Consider the following 16,313-nt stretch of genomic DNA (forward strand, 5'->3'; position numbering starts at 1 on the left):
AAAGATGCACATAATATTGTCAACCGGTGAGATATCACATAAGAAAACGGAAAACAATGTTATTCGTTATATGTTATGTACACTACTTACTCTTTTAAATTTCGATTTCTATCAAACCCCAAAACACGCCCCCCCCAAAAAAAATAAAATAAAAATAAAAACACATAATAAAAACTAAGCAAACCAGAACCATTGAACATCGATGCGCTCCAATAGATGGCGGCATTGTTTGCCAAACAAGCTCCAAAAATTCCAGCAAGGAAGAAGAAAAAAAAATCGACCTGTTGGGGGCGGAGTTTTTTTTTTTTTTTTTTTTTAAGAGCCAAAAAGCCTCTGAAGGGCTTACGGCGTCTGCGTTTGAGCACAAAACGGGTGGGATTCCAATTCCTTGCAGATAGGAATCAAAGTAACACATTAACCAAGAATCGAGGTAAAGACACAAGCACGCCTTTTGGAGACCGAACACGATCATAAATGACGACTTGCATGATTGCTCGCCATGTAGCTTCCAATGCTAGCTGCCCATTAGCGACAAGGGGAGCTAATTATCAGAAGCTAAACGAACGCTACCATCGCCGCTTTAACCTCGAAATTAACATATTATCTTATTCATGTTTAAACGCTACATTGGATGTGCTCACTATTTTTCGTATCAGTCAAATCTATTGTTAGCCCTAGCTTGGTAGCCTCGTAGCTGGACGAAGTAATGATGCTTTTTTTTTTTTTTTCTTCTCGCTTACAGGTTATCTTTGAAAAACCCAACGCGTGTTGTTGGAGCTCTGTTGAGGGCATCGTGCTTAAATGCGCTTGGCTCGGCTCATCTTGCTGCATTTCTACCAGCACTGTTTAGTGATCCGCATCTGCTAGGAAAAAAAGTAAGTTGATGCCAGTTGTGTGGGCGCCTTGCAGCATCAGCATCCGAAACATGCATGGCGCGTCGACTCGAAATGGGCATTATTATGAACTTGCTTACAAATTTTGGATGACAGTGCTTTAACCAGCATGCTGTATTTTGATTTTAATCGATATACCAACTCTGTCTCTAACATTATGTGAAGTGCATGCACAGATGCGACTTTCTTGACAATGCTTCACCGCTTACTATTTCCCAGCAGCGAAAATGGATGCAAGTGAGGACCAAAACACCGCCACAAGCTCAAACAACAACACTACCACGACCACCACCTCCGCCACCAATGCAACCCCTCAAACAGGACGAACGTCGCGCCCGCCGCAGATAGCCCACATGTCTCTATATGAGCGGCAGGCCGTGCAGGTGAGTGCCTGAGCGAATTCATGGACAAAGTAAAATGCACTTTTCCCATTCTGCATCTGATGATGTGTTTGTCTTTAGGCTCTACAAGCTTTGCAGAGACAGCCGAACGCAGCTCAGTACTTCCAGCAACTCATGCTGCAGCAGCAGATCAACAACGCTCAGCTGCATAACCTGGCGGCTGTGCAACAGGTAGGCAGGGAATGAAAATCTGTTACGATCTTTTTTTTTTTTTAGGAGGGAACACTGTTCCCACCAAGGATGTTGTAGTTACAGTAAACTAGCAATATAAATGAACTAAAATTGAAAAAAAAAATGTTTGTGAATAAAATAAAATAAAAATGAAAATGTTTAAAAAAAAAATACCTACCTCATACTCTTATGAACCTAACTATAATTATTTCAAAATAGTCTTTGTCGTTTAATCTAATTTCTTAATGTCAGCTTTTAGGGTTCATTTTTAAAGCTATTTATTTCGGCATTGCTGTTCATCCGAACAGAAGTCGTTAGGTCAAATAGTCTTTTTCTTTTTTTCTTGACAAATACTCCATCCATTAAAATAAATTACAATTTAGAAAAAATAAAAACCAACAAACCTGCTCTTATAAGTAATTAAAACTAAGTACATTTAAGAAAAGAAATCCCATGGATTTTTTTTTAATTGTTTTTTTTTTATTTTTGTATTTTTTTTAATGGAACTAAAAACATACCGTAGCCTAATTGCTAACCGGAGCTAACACAGTCCAACATCATTCCCTCTTTTTTGCAGTTGTTCTACAATAATACTCAAGAGTATCGTTTCATTGATAGTTTTGGCTAGAAAGCAAAGCGCGGGGAGTCTCTGTCACTGAAAAAACATATGTGGGGCAATCGATAATTACAAACAGCCTTTCTAATTATCCATGCTTTCTCCTGTATTGGAATTTTTTTTTCCCACTCTTTTTGGCAAGCGGCTTTTTCCTTGACAAGTTTTTGTGGTTCAAAAAAAAAAAAAAAAGTGAATTTTATTATTGTTTTCACGCTTCTTTCTTTTTTCAACCAGGCTACACTTGCCGCCAGTCGCCAGTCCAACACCGCGAGTAGCAGCATGTCACAGGCGACCACCACTGTACGGTTTATCATCCCAAATTGCGCTCATTGCCTTCCAAACCGCTGATCCGGATCAAAATGTCCGATTTTCTTTCCTCCCAGGTGAACCTCAGCACCACGTCGGCGGGGGGGACCGTGGTGACCCCTCGTCCGCACGGAACAGCCACCTGCGCGACCACCACCGCCCTCAACCAATCAGTGTTGTTGGGGGGAAACTCGCCAGGACAAGGACAGATGTATCTTAGAGTGAGTCGAATAAGGACGTTGGATTGTGTCGGATTACGTCATCTCTTAAATCATTTCTCTGCTTTCAAAAACATGACACGGAGAAGTCACTTGCCGTATTTGTTATTTTTAATAACTATGATTTGTCGCGCAGGTCAACCGTTCTCTCAGGGCTCCTCTGGCCTCTCAGCTCATCTTCATGCCAGGGGGCACAGCAACAGCTACGGTTGCTACGGTAACCCAGCAGCAGCAGCAGCAGCAGACTGAAGCTCCTACCTCAGCCGGCGCTCAGTCCGACAATGATCAGGTTGGAGCAACGTCACACGTGATGTCAACCTCACAGTCCATTTTCTTTAACACGTCGTTAGATAAATTCAAATTTTAAAATTTTTTTTATTTTATTCGCGTGCAAGTGGAAGACATTAACAATGCGGTTAGAAAGCAATTTATTGCGCCACACAGCTGATTCAACCAAAAGAGTTCTTTGTCACTCTGTGATTGTCAGGTTTAAAAAAAAAAAAAAGTTTTCAAAGGTCATAATTTGAACTTCACTTAGAAAATAAGCAGTGTTGGGTGGCAAACGATGTTGATGAATGGTCGCTTAGCAACCACTGCCAAAGTGCACCAGGTTTAGTGTGGAAGCGTCACAGAATGGTTACCATAAATAAATATTGAAATGGTATTGATTGCAATTCGGATTTTATTGCTGTTGCACATGTCAAAAGTATAAAGCGAAGAATAATGAAAAATTAGGTTTTGCAAGATTTTTTTATTCTTTTTTATATATATGATAAATGTGAAATATGAGTGAAATTTTAATTTTTAATTTAATTTTTCAATTTTTTGTTGAGTAGATTGCTTGAATGGGAGATTTCCTGTATGTAAAAAAAAATTATATATATATATATATAATAATAATAATTAAAATAGATATTAAAATAAATAAATACTATGAACTAAACTGGTTGTATGTAAAACAAACTTCTTTAATCTCCCAGGTGCAGAATCTGGCCTTGCATTGTGCGTCCACTCCCAGAGCGATCACCATCAAGTCCGAGCTCTCCGAAAGAAAAGAGCCCGGCGCCTTTCCTCTCAGTCACCAGCAACAAGTTCAACCCCAGCAGCAAGCGGTCAAATCATCCAGCAACACGTTGACGGTCAAAAGTTCCAACCAGCCCGCAATTACTGTCCCTCCGCCCGCTGTCTCGGTGGCCCCCTCCGCCGCCGCCTCTCCGGCGCTTCCCCTTTCGCAGCTCCTCCTGTCGCCCTCGGCCGCCCCCGTCATCTTGGTGCCCACCTCCAACGTGCCTACCTCCACCCAGGGCTACTCCATCGGCTCGGTCGCCCCCAAAGCCAACGTCAACACGCAGACGCTGGTGGTGCAGCCCCTCCAGCAGGCCAGCGCCGCCGCCGCCGCTGACAAAGGTCCCGTGCCCATCCAGCCCAAGACGGTGCATGGACACCGCTTACCCGTGCAGGTGTCCCCCCGTCAGCCGCTCCCCATTCTCCCGGCGCCGCCCGGCAACAACCAGGCGGCGCACAACAACCCCCCGCATATTCCCGTGCAGCTGGTGGGGGCCAGGCAGTGCATGGCGGGGAGCGTGCAGGCCGTGGCTCTGGCGCAGGTGCGAAGCGTGGCAGCCCAGGAGAACGCCAACGCCGCCTCGCACAACACGTCGACGACTGCGGTGAGCTCAGTCGTAATCGTTTATCATCAACAGGATTGATCATCGGCGCTAAATAATCTCGTTCCGACAGAATAAGTCTGCCATCGGCTCCCTGAAGAGGAAGTCTGACTGCGACGCACCCAATGAGACGACTTCAGGAGCTTCAGAATCTGCTTCAATGAAAGACGCCGCGCCTGCTTTAATTACGGCACCAACGAAGGAGTCAGGTACCTAAACGATAAATGCATGTCAGGAATAAAAAATATTTTGGGCCCTTAAAGGGCTGCAGTGATTATTTACTTTCCAAAAAAAAAAAAAAAGGACAAAGCACACTTTTCTTCCTTACGAACAATACACAAGTTGCACATCAAGCCAAGTCAATCATCCCAAAACCAACCAAATTCTCCGATCTCATTCGGCGACACCCACGGCACTCACCAGGCGAGGCCCCGCCTCTCAAAGCAGGTGCAAATGAACTTGCATCTGAACCCATAATCCTTTCTCTCCGTCTTCAGCAACTCCTCTCCCCGCCGCCGCCGCCTTCCCGTTGCCGGCCGCCCCGTCCTTGCCTCTGCCGAGGGTGGGCCACGGCGACAAAGAGCGGGCGCCGCTCCCCCAGGCGGTGGTCAAACCTCAAGTCCTAACGCACCTCATCGAGGGATTCGTCATCCAGGAGGGCGCCGAGCCTTTCCCTGTAAGATTTTAGCATCATTTTCAGAAATCAAGCTAGTAGCCGACGACCATCTCGCCTTCCCTGTTGATTTTACTGCGATGTATTTAATGGAGTGCCAAACAACTTCAGCTCCACTACATGAACTTCCTCTCTGGAATTAGAAAAAGCTACTCAGGTTTAAAATGGCTCCGCTTAACCGCTTCACTCATCAGCAATCAGGAATAATGATTCCAAAATAATCATTTGTGCTGCATGAGCAGCAACACGCTCATTACGCAACACTTATTGACGCAGGTGATAAATGTCACTTTTGCAAAAGCCGACACATCTTGAACATTGTTGTTGTTCGATTTGAAAGGTCGCCGGGCTCCTGAAAGATCGCGACTTTGCACTGGGCGCCCGCGCAGAGAACGGCCCACCATGTAAGTATCTAAACACTCACACACACTTACACACCGGGACCGTGTGAGTGAATCGATGTCCTAATGTAACCCCCCCCCCCCTTTTTATTTATTTATTTATTTTTTCTCTCCAGTGTTGAAGTGTGAGTACTGCTCCAGCCTGGCACCAGCCAACAAGTTCAGAGGAACCAAGAGATTCTGTTCCAACACCTGTGCAAAGAGGTACGCCAACCTTTGTCATGCACACAAACTTTTCGGGGGGGCTATTACACCAACTGCACCAGTTAACCTCTTAGTTGATTTGAAACGATGGGACAGTGAATTTGGGTTCGTCATTTCCCATGATTAATATGCTTCTTTTTTTGTGCTAAAAAAAAAAAAAAGAGAGAAATCCACCCCCCTGTGTTGCACAAGGGTAGACGAAACATTTTGTACATTTTATAGACGTTAACCTGAAGCTGAAGGGGGGGGGGGGCTTACTTTTATTACCTTTTTATTACAATTTTTTGTCATGTAAAATTTATATTCTATAATTAGAAGTTATTGTCTGGTGTTGTCCTGGACATTTAATTTCCTGTTTCCTGTTTAATGACGAGAACTAAGCACATGTCCTGCGCTCGTATTCAGTTAGCCAGGTTAGCTTGCTAGTATTGTCCACAGCCGTTCGCTTATTATGCTGACATAAGGGTAGTTTGTTGGTTATTTACATATTGTAGAGTCACCTAACATTGTAAGGATGCTTGCTCATTAATGTGTGAGGGTTTGTAATTTACGTGTTAAAAAATATATATACGTCGCCTTTCCATATAAATCACTCGATGTAATTATTTTTTCGGCCACTAGATGGTGTGATTACATTCTTTTCTTATCTTTTTTTTAGTCGGGCTGAGTATGGATTCACATTCCCCAAATCAATGCGAGTCACAATTCACTTTGATCGATTTTCGATTCAGTTAAGGAATTTATGCAGTGCAAATTTTAATGGAAGACATTCTCAGAAAATGCAAGGCTGCAAATAGCAGAAACCTCTTGCTCTAACTTGGTGCATTAGTAAAAATGAATATTGGAAAGTCAACAGTCATCTTTTTACACGCTAGCTGTTATGTCACAAACGTGATTGATTTCATTCATTTGGTGACTGCGTGGCATAGCTATGGCATGGCTCAACAATTTCAGGCTTGGCCAAGTTTGTGTGGCATTTGATGATTTGATCCAGTTAAAAATATCTGTCAGGAGTGCGACTACATCCTGAAGTGCGTCTCAAATGTGAACAGGTACAACGTAAGCTTCAGCAAACGCTACAAGTCGAGCAGAGGAAGAAACGGCAACACGGGGCCGCCGCCGCTTCCGCCCGCGACCGAGAACGTGGCGAGGCGTCGCGGGCCCCCTCGCCGCAGCAGCAGCTCCAACAGCAGCAAGTTGTCTGGCCAGCATCTAAACGTCAAGGTAACAAAAAATGCGTTTTAGGTTCATTGAAGATTCCACACTTTGAATTGGAATGAACTGGTGCTGACCACGCTTCTGTTTTAGTGCCGCTCAGATTCCAGCCGCTCAGAGGAGGCGTCCAGCGGCGGAGACGAGGACGAAGCGGAGGACACCCCTTCCCTTTCTCCCAGCTCCTCGCACTCGCGCTCGTGCTCCAGAGCAAAGCAGGACAACGCTCCCCAGTCGGACGCCGCCTTGGCCCCCGCCAGCCTCCCCGTGGAGACGGCCGGCTTCCTGTCGGCCACTCCCGCCCAGTGGAGCGTGGAGGAAGTCTGCAGGTTCATCTCGTCGCTTCAAGGTTGGACCGCTGAGACATTTTGATATTCCAATAGTGCAATGTGTTATTTTTAGCCGCTTATTTTTTGTATCAGGAGTTCTCTGGCTTTTCACTCCTCGTACCACCTTAAAAAAAAAAAATTTAACCACAGTAAATTAGCAACATTAGAATACAGCTGTCCTAGATGTACTAAAATACTTAATACTAAAAAAAAAAAAAAAATCTTAGTATTTTTTAAAGATGAATGTAGGAAAATTCAAAGTAGGACCCAACTGATTATTCAGCTGGCCAATTGAATCAGTTGACATAAATTCGCTTAAAATCTGCAAGAATCAGCCGGTTTTTTTTTTTCTTATTTTTTCTTTTAACACACTACATATTAAGTCAAGAATAATTACATCCAAACATCTACCTCCAAAAAAAAAAAGGCTTCATTGTTGTCAGCATTGAGGGACCAAAAAAATATTTCATCCATTAATTTGTTATTGAAATTTTAATCTGCCCAATATTGGATTTGCCAGGCCTAAAAATAAATAAATAAATAAATCCATTTAAAAAAGAAAATCCATATTGCTTGTGCCCTAATAAAAACTATACACATAAAAAAATTAAATACAAATTAATAAATAATAAATAAATAATAAATTATACAAACAATTGTGATGAATTGAATTGTATTGTACTTATTAAAGGTTAAATACAACTGAACTGTACTCACTCCATTGTACAGTTTGTAGATTAAATTAACAGTATTTTCTTGGTATAAACCCGTTTACCACACTTTGAGTCTCGCTTGTGAGGATAAGTGGTTCAGATAATGGATGGATGTAACAAACCGATCATTTGTATTTAAAAAATAAATAAATCTGTTTGTATGTTTGGCCAGGCTGTGAGGAGCTGGCCGCACACTTCCTGTCCCAGGAAATCGACGGGCAGGCTCTCCTGCTCCTCCGCGAGGATCATCTCATCTCCACCATGAACATCAAGTTGGGTCCCGCCCTCAAAATCTGCGCCTCCATCAACAGCCTGCGCGAGTGACCAATTGGTGTCGTTTGGATTTTGTTACGACACTATGATTGACAGTTTACATTTTGGACCTCGAATGTGCCAAAAAGGGGTTTTGACTTTTTTTTGGGGGGGGGACTGTAGTATGAGTGACCGCATTAACCATGTTAAGTACGCTAACCTGATAGTGGGATCTTTGGTTTTGTAAACACGTCACGCGCTAGCGAAGTTACCTACGCAAAAGACGTGTTGCCTCGTTGCCGTATTTAAAATGGTGCTTTTTTTTTTTGGTTGTTTTTTGTTACAATTTTCCGTCCGACAAGGCGGGCGACGTTCATAAGGGTTTCTAAAAGTTTAGTTTTGTATCTTTTACATTTTCTACTCAAAAGTATTTTTCATGACAAGTTTTAGGAGCTGTAACCAACTTACGGGGTGTGTCAGAAAAGTTCCAGGACTGGCGTCTTTAAAGATATACAGGAGTGCCTTGAGGTATGAGTTTAATTCAAACATAAATGGAATTGGCTTTAATCTTTTCCAATCTCCCAAAAAAATAAAAATATATGCTTTTTGATCACTCTCTAATTTACTTAATAAAAACAAAATTAAATAGAATTAGAAATTAAACTGTTCATGCGTCTCCATCTGGTGTGCATGCCTTGGCCACCAGGGGGCAGTGTAAAAGACATGAAAAAGTTGGATCGCTGTAGAGGATAAAGAATATATGCGGTGAGTAGGAAGCTTGCTCCAGAACAGCTGTGTTCTTCTCAGCCGGGAACTGTAGGATGCTCAGGTCATTGTGAGCAGCCATGAATTGCCCTGCGACAAAAATCGTCTCTCCTCGCGCACCGAACGAAACAAATCCTGCAGGATTGTCGGCCCACGATGAAGGGTGAAACTTAAGGGACGCCAGCACTGGAACTTTTGACATTGTTGCTACCTGAAAATGCGTTGACATGAGGCAGCGTTTCGTCTTCCTCCACTTTGCAATAAGCAAACTGTGATGATTATTTATTCACATTTTATTCATCATTCAGTTCGCGGTTTTTCAATGTGGAGCCATACAAAAAAAAAAAAAATGGCATCTGCTACTTGACAATGGCTGCAGGAAGTTGGTAAACAAGGCAGACAAACTGTCATTCTGCAGCATCCACTCCAACTGGATGCCTTTCAAGTTTACATCTGCTTCAAAGTCTGTATTTCCTTTCGCCTAAACCTTAAAACATTTTCATAGAGAAAGCTTAATAAAAATCTCGAGTATACAAGGTTGGTTTCTCCTTTATGTGCAAAGCAGAATATGTAACAGTTGTAGTGAGAAAGTGCACCAGTAAAAAAAAAAAAAAAACGGAACTCATTTTGTTCGAATCAGAACACGGTGTAGCTGTTAGCCTCCCCGTATCCGGCCTCCTGCAGGTATCGCTCCAAATTGACCACCGGCGCCCCCTTGAGGACTTTGTCCGAGGCGCTCTTCTCCCCGGAAACGAGCTTGCGGGTCACCTCGGCTAGCGTGGGTCGATCTCCTTCTTTCCAATGGCAGCAAGCCTTAATGACGGCGTAGCTGCGGAGAAATCCAAAGTGTGAAGTCGCGTTTGACTGCGGTGAATTTTGGAACGAGCGTTGCGTCCTTACAGAACGTTGGAGCAGTTGGGATGCTTCTTCAGACTTTTGCCGCGTTGGTGGAACTGGAGGAGCTCGTTGACGGGGATCTCGGCAAACGGAGCTTCTCCTAACAAAATGTTTGGGTAGTTAGGGTCTGTTTTTTTGCCATAAATCAGATGGGATGAGCCCCAAGTGTTACTCTACATGAGGGGTGGGCAAACTACGGCCCGGGGGCCACATGCGGCACGCTCAACGTTTTAATCCGGCCCGAACATGAAAAAAATTAAATGAATAAACCTTGTTCATGTTTTATTTTCTAAATACTTTGGTTTTTCAAAGACATTTTGTCGTAATGCTTTTGTTCACTTTCTTTTTAAATTAAATGTATTTCTTTTCTCCGATGAGGTGAGGTGACCAAAACACTCCATCCATCTGCTCCTGGTCCGGCCCCTCTGTCAAATTTTAGAACCCGTTGTGGCCCGCCAATCAAAATGTTTGCCCACCCCTGCTCTAGACGTCTTAACTTTCAGTCCAACTTACCAAGTGTTGCCATTTCATACATCAAAATGCCAAAAGACCAGCTAGAGAGAAATAAAAACATCAAGTCAGGAAGGAGGACAAGCACATGATGGATGAAAGTTGATGTCGATGTACTCACACGTCACTGCTGGGACCGACGGTTCTCCTGGCTAAAATCTCCGGCGCCTGCCACTTCTTCATGCTGGGGTCGTCCTTCTGCGTGGCCGTTTGGTTGCTGCGCGTGAAGACGCCGTCAAGGCCCCACAGCTTGGCCGTGTGCGCCTTGCTGACCAGGACGCTGCGGGCACGGATGTTGCCGTGTAGGAGATCTTTGCTGTGGAGGTACGTCTGGGGACAAAGGAGAATTTTGTTATAACATTTTGGATTTTTCATTTGAGATTTTTTTGAAATTCAGTTGGTTTGAATTAGTTTTTTTTAGTGGTCCGATTCCTGCCTAATCACTCCATAAATTTATTTTGGATTTCTGTGCAATAGTTTTAACTTCTTGATATGGTTGAACTTGTTTTATTGTTGTTAGCGATAATAAGCTATAATCGCCACATTTATAAATAAATCAACAATCGGCCATCACGTCATATAATGTGACGCTTGAAAGCAGTTGAAAACAATATTGGTCGCACGCTTGCTGCCATTTCAAACTATTTTGACTTTGCTGGGATTGCCTATAGCGCATAATCATCTGATTTGACATTCAAATATTTCAGAACGACTACAAACCAGTGCCGAGACGACGTGTTGGGCCATGGTAAATATTCGCCTCTCGGTCATCTCGCATGGAGGACTGACGTCTTCCTGCACAAGGACACACAAACGCAAAGTTTTGCTTCAATAGTTTGGTTTGGCCAACGTTCATGTTGCACCTCCTAATAATAATAACATTTTTACAAAATTAAAATGAAGGATTAGACACATTTTTTTTTGGGGGGGGGTGCGAATCTGGCCTGTCTCTTTATTTCCCCTCCGGTGCTCAACCGACCTGTCTGCATCTCCACAGGAAGCTGAGCAGGTCCCGGTTCTCCAGCTCCTCCACCACGGTCACCAGGGGGGCCCGCAGGGAGACCACGCCCAGCAGTTCGGGCAGGAACGGGTGCGGCCCCAGCTGGGCCAGGAAGGTCGCAAAGCCCAGGAAGTTGTGCCTCTCGGTGGCGTCGGCCGAGTCTGCGGCCAGACACCAGGTCATAGACACGTTCAGCGGCATGAGGCAGCATTAAACAACTTTTTTCAGTCTAGCTTGTACTAGTATGCTCTTAGTCCTCACTAGTAAGATTTCTTTCCCACTACTGCATGACATATTGACTCACTAGTAGACAACTACATGTTTCCAATGAGGTCAAACTAGGCACTATTTAACATGTGTGTGCTACCAGTACTAGTACAACACTAGATGTTAACTAGTAGAATTTTACAATGGCACTAGTAGCACTAGTCCAGTGCATTTGTCAACGAATGCAGTTCTGACTCACTCGAGTATTTGTCGTAACAGCAGAAATGCAACGATTAATCGACAACTAATCGATAATGAATTCGTCATGTTATGGACCAAACCATTAACTTAAATACGATGAATCTATGTGTGCATTTTCTGTACTGTCAATCTGAAATATAGTCCTGTTTTTGAATAAAAGGGATGGAAATGATTTTTTTTTTTTTAATAAGAGTCATTGATTAATTGATAATTAACTACTACTCCATGAAAACTATCCTACTAGTATGGGCAAAAGGATTACTAGCGCAAAGACCTTAAGATGCATATCAAGGATCTACTCGAGGGCTCCCTACCATTTAGCACCCGCAGGACGACGTTCCTGTTCTCCATGCGGGCCCTGTAGAGGGACACGGCAGAGTTGGAGCGCAGAGGGAAAGAACCGGGCAGCGGGGTGACCAGGTTGAAGGACTCGGGCAGCCTCTGGCGAGGGAGCTCTCTAGGCTGGACCACGGCCTCCAACGCGGGCTTGTAGGCCGGCGCTTGAGCGCCCAACGTCAGCGAGGGCATGTCCACGGACAAGGAGAGCTTTTTGGCAGGGTAGGTGGTGGGCGGGTGGAAGGTAGAGTACGAGTTGGGCATGTCCAGAGCGATGCTTTCGTGCTCCAGCACATTGATACCGGGCGGAGCTGCACAAAGACGGAAGGAGAAGGATCAATAAAGCACGTCGGTCACATAATCAGACAAATTTAAACTGCTAGTAACGTAAACGCACATTTATGACGGGAATTAACGTCCTTATAACATCGTGGATTAAATGTATTGCGCCATGCAATGCATTCTGGGAACTGATTACCGCTATAATTATTACCCGGCATGTCTACGGCGATGTTAAAGCTCGTATGGGTAAAAAAAAATTATAATAAGTTAATAATTTATTTTTAATATCTGTTCTATACAAAATGTGATTTTTTTTAAGAAACAGAGAAAAAGAATACAAATTTTAAGAAAATGCAATGTTGGGTTATATTCTTTAAAATTATCTGTTATTGGTTTAATAAACATCGGCATCTGTACTATTTGTATGGGTGTTGAGTATGTGTCCTGGTATCGGTCTGCAAAAAAAAATAAATAAATAAAATAAAATAAAAAAAAAAAAACACAAGTGGTATCGAACGTCCCTGCTTTTTAGGAATAAAACGCCACGACTGTATTTTAATGCTGGTCATTATTGAAATAAAAAAAATATATATTAAAAAAAATATATATATAAAATATGGCCAAGAAGATTCAGCAGAACAGAAAGAATACGATTCGGGTGGTCCTTGGTTGACGTTACCGTCGATGCCGTGCAGCTCCCTCCTGTAGCTGGGCTTCAAAGTGCTGGGACGCATGCGCTCCACCTTTTCTGGACAGAAGCGCAGCAGGAGGATGAAGACCAGTGTGACTACGAAGGTGGCCAGCAGAAGGATGGGCACGATGATCACTTCCTTCTCATACACACGAATCTCTAAACAAAAAAAAGGGTCGAAATGATCATAACGTTATTTTTAAACCACTTGAGGTCTTTGGTGGCCGTTTCCGTCCAACTTGCAACCGTGATAGTCGTGTTAATGCAAATGTAATGAAAAATGTTCAAGATTGAGCGTTTTGGTCTTATTCGTTAAGCCCAACTTCAGGTCTTTTAATACAGTGGATCCAAAAAGTCTACACACCCCTGTTCAAATGCCTCCATTTCATTTGCGGCAAGCCGTCCATTTTTTTTATTATTTTTGCCAAATATTATGCAAATATTAAAAATGACTTTGGACATGAGCTACAATGCAATTAAAAGTTCAGCCCAAAATTAAAAAAAAAATGATTATCTAACACCTTAAAAAAAAAAAGACTTTCTTTTTCAAAATAATAGATTTTGAAGTGATTGGGTTTACAACGTTATTATAGTTTAAAAAAAACAAACAAAAAAAACGTAGCCCCTAAATTTCTATGAAAATGAAAAAAAAAAGAGCTTGGACACTTGTGATCTCAACTCTAGCCTTGGCAATCTTATTTTTTTTTTCCCCAGGTTAAAAAAAAAAATGTTTAGCTCACCACAGATCGTGTCTCCTTGTGCGCAGCGGAAATCTGCGTCTGATGTTGATGACATCCTGTCAAAGCGGAAAGCCTGGAAAAGCAAAATTTATTTTTGTATGGCACAGACCAACAGTAAGATTTGATCATCGTTTCTTTGACTGGCTGAAAAACCAGCGAAGATATTTTAGGACCGGTGCGGTGGGTTCTAGTAAGAACTCGAGCGGCGGCATTCTGAACCAGTTGCAGCGATTGGATGCATTTTTTTTTTTTTTCATACCTGTAAAACGTTTCAAGAGTCCAATGGAATAAAAAATGAATGTGTGAACAAGCTTTTCTGTCTCTTGTTTGTAAAAGGAACACGATTGTCGTCAAACACATTAAACAAACACGGGAAATATTCAATCTTTATCGAGCGAGGAGTTCTTGCCGGGCTGACTTGGAGACGGTCGCCGGTCTCAAAATTAAGAACACCGACAAAGCTAATGCTCATTTCGGTGGTTTGAATTGAACAACTTGAATTATTGTGCTTGTGTTGGATTTCACTGCATCAGTTTCGTTTCCAATACGTTGCGTTCAATCACTGTGCCGAGACACGTCGGTGTGCCGTGAGATCATCACAGCAAATGATCCAATTTCACTTCATTGGTTCTGGAATTATTTATTTACTACAAATGTACCTGCGAATGAGAGCAGTGTACAGCGGCAGGCGGAATAATCAATACTAAATAACTTTTGCTATTTAAATCAGTGGTCTCCAACCTCCGGGTCCCGGTACGGTACCAGTCCGCGGGACACTTTGGACCGGGCCGCACAGATGAAAGGGAAAAAAAAATAAAAATCACAGTACATCCGTTTTATTCATTATTTGAGGCTGAAACCTATTTTATTTTGAAAAATGACCACCGTCTCTCAGTTACGTCGGCCTCTTGACGAATGTCGCATTACGCTGGTGTTAAAAACAAAAAGAGTAGGTCTCAGGAAACGACCAATCACGGCTCACCTGCGCAACTCATTTTCCGTTGACAGAACTAACCAACAAAATGGCCGCCCACTCAGATGGCTAACAACGCGTAGATTTTGCTGCGTAACTCCGATTCCGCAAACGGAATATTAATCTGAACGCCATGTTTCAACTCGTAGGCCTGCATAGAGAAAATGAAAGAAAATTTGGGGGGGGGGGGTCGACTTCCCCTTTAAGAAAAACAACAAAATATTGTCTTCATTTTATCATTTGCATTGAAGCTGTTGAAAAATGTTGCCTGTGTATGTTTTAGATCGGCGTATGCAAATTTTAGTCAATACAAAAACGTCGCTTGTTGATAATGTATTTCCGGGTTTTTGCGTTACGGAGCCCCTGAGATGTGCCCCCCCCACCAAGTTTCACAACACTACCACAAAAATAAACGATTCTATTACTACAATCGCGATTATATCACTTTGCATTTAAACACTCGAGTGTGTATATTCTCGTCAAATCATGCTCACGCCAAAATACATTATATAGCTCTGCCCTAGATCATTATCACCGACAATCTGCTGTTGCAAGTTGTTATCCATACCGCACTTAAAAAATATTCACTTGACCGAACATGAACTGGAGGCAGGAAAACGTTCATTCTTCAAGGGTAGAGTATTGGAACTTTTTTTTTTTTTTTTTTTTTTTTAAACAAAATATGCTGCTAAACTGCTTTTCATTGTTCTGCAGCTATGACACTCGTTCAATTTTTCTCTGACGGTGTCATGACAAACGGAGCCTATTTATTCATCATTGTGTGAACGTTGACACAAATTTGCGTACCACAGACGTAACGTGACGTCAAAGTGCTGTTAACGTTTTAAAGGCTCAACTTCAAATGGGAATTCTACAGTGACACGACCGTTTGGACGTCAGCAAACCTGTCTCACCGCATTGCTGACGATTTCATGCCGGCGTTGCGCTACACACGCCCATGAGGGGAAAACCAAAAGCATCAACTTACTAAACAATTGATCTCAAAAACCATATTAACGTTTGTTATAACATCATATCACCGTCAAGGATTTAAAATAGACATAAGGGAGTAAGATATTGTCTTACCTTTTATTTTCAGTTGTGTTCTAGATCCTCCAGAATAGTCTTCGCTACTGCGTTCTTCATGGAGTCAGTCCTCTTAGATCCACCCGGCAGCGTGTTAAATCCTGGTTCGGTTCTACATGATCTTGTTTTCCTCCGTGTGACTGTCAAGGGGATCAGTATACACCTGTTTGTCTATGCTGGAGCGTCTAACTCCGCCCTCCTTCCCAGCAACTTACTCCTCGATTGCTCCTTCCTCCTTACTTCCCCCTCAGGGGGCAAATCAACACCTTTATGGTAATCAAGAGTCCTGCCCCGCCTCCTCTTTGTGTTTGCTCCTGTCATTTCCTTCTCGGCCAGGTCTCCTCGCGGCCCAACCTTCCTTCGCTTTGTCAAGAACTGGTCTTGCCGCTCTCTGCCGTTTTGACTCGCCGCAGCCTTTTGATTTAAAAACAAAAAAAACCATAGGCCCCAGCTGCCCCTAGAACCCGTACGACCAGCTAGGGCGCACTCGAGAGGATCGCGTCAGCGAT

General features: G+C 43.0%; 2 protein-coding genes across 4 annotated transcripts; one reads left to right on the forward strand and one right to left on the reverse strand.

The window, feature by feature from the left end:
* Positions 1-304: 304 nt before the first annotated feature.
* On the forward strand, positions 305-9,271 carry phc1 (polyhomeotic homolog 1). 3 transcript variants are annotated; one of them, XM_088306340.1, is made up of 15 exons: positions 305-430; positions 743-875; positions 1,113-1,276; positions 1,355-1,465; positions 2,316-2,381; positions 2,465-2,608; positions 2,742-2,894; positions 3,586-4,275; positions 4,346-4,481; positions 4,770-4,948; positions 5,286-5,349; positions 5,463-5,550; positions 6,603-6,774; positions 6,859-7,111; positions 7,977-9,271. In XM_088306340.1, the coding sequence occupies exons 3-15, from the start codon at positions 1,121-1,123 to the stop codon at positions 8,126-8,128; spliced, it is 2,364 nt and encodes a 787-aa protein (XP_088162466.1). In that variant the 5' UTR covers positions 305-430; positions 743-875; positions 1,113-1,120; the 3' UTR covers positions 8,129-9,271. The 3 variants fall into 3 exon arrangements, with proteins under 3 accessions (XP_088162466.1, XP_088162468.1, XP_088162467.1); XM_088306342.1 differs by having other exon boundaries at positions 2,316-2,348; XM_088306341.1 differs by having other exon boundaries at positions 1,116-1,276.
* On the reverse strand, positions 9,097-16,202 carry styk1b (STY kinase 1b). The gene is made up of 11 exons (XM_088306343.1): positions 16,020-16,202; positions 15,805-15,944; positions 13,746-13,818; positions 12,994-13,164; positions 12,011-12,343; positions 11,208-11,389; positions 10,949-11,023; positions 10,350-10,558; positions 10,232-10,272; positions 9,722-9,818; positions 9,097-9,650 (listed from the first exon to the last, which is right to left on the reverse strand). Exons 3-11 carry the CDS (start codon positions 13,798-13,800, stop codon positions 9,458-9,460), a joined length of 1,356 nt encoding a protein of 451 aa, XP_088162469.1. The 5' UTR covers positions 13,801-13,818; positions 15,805-15,944; positions 16,020-16,202; the 3' UTR covers positions 9,097-9,457.
* Positions 16,203-16,313: the final 111 nt, after the last annotated feature.

This window comes from Idiotropiscis lumnitzeri, chromosome 10, assembly GCF_059441095.1.
Source record: "Idiotropiscis lumnitzeri isolate Australia: NSW breed Sydney's pygmy pipehorse chromosome 10, RoL_Ilum_1.0, whole genome shotgun sequence".
NCBI lineage: Eukaryota > Metazoa > Chordata > Actinopteri > Syngnathiformes > Syngnathidae > Idiotropiscis > Idiotropiscis lumnitzeri.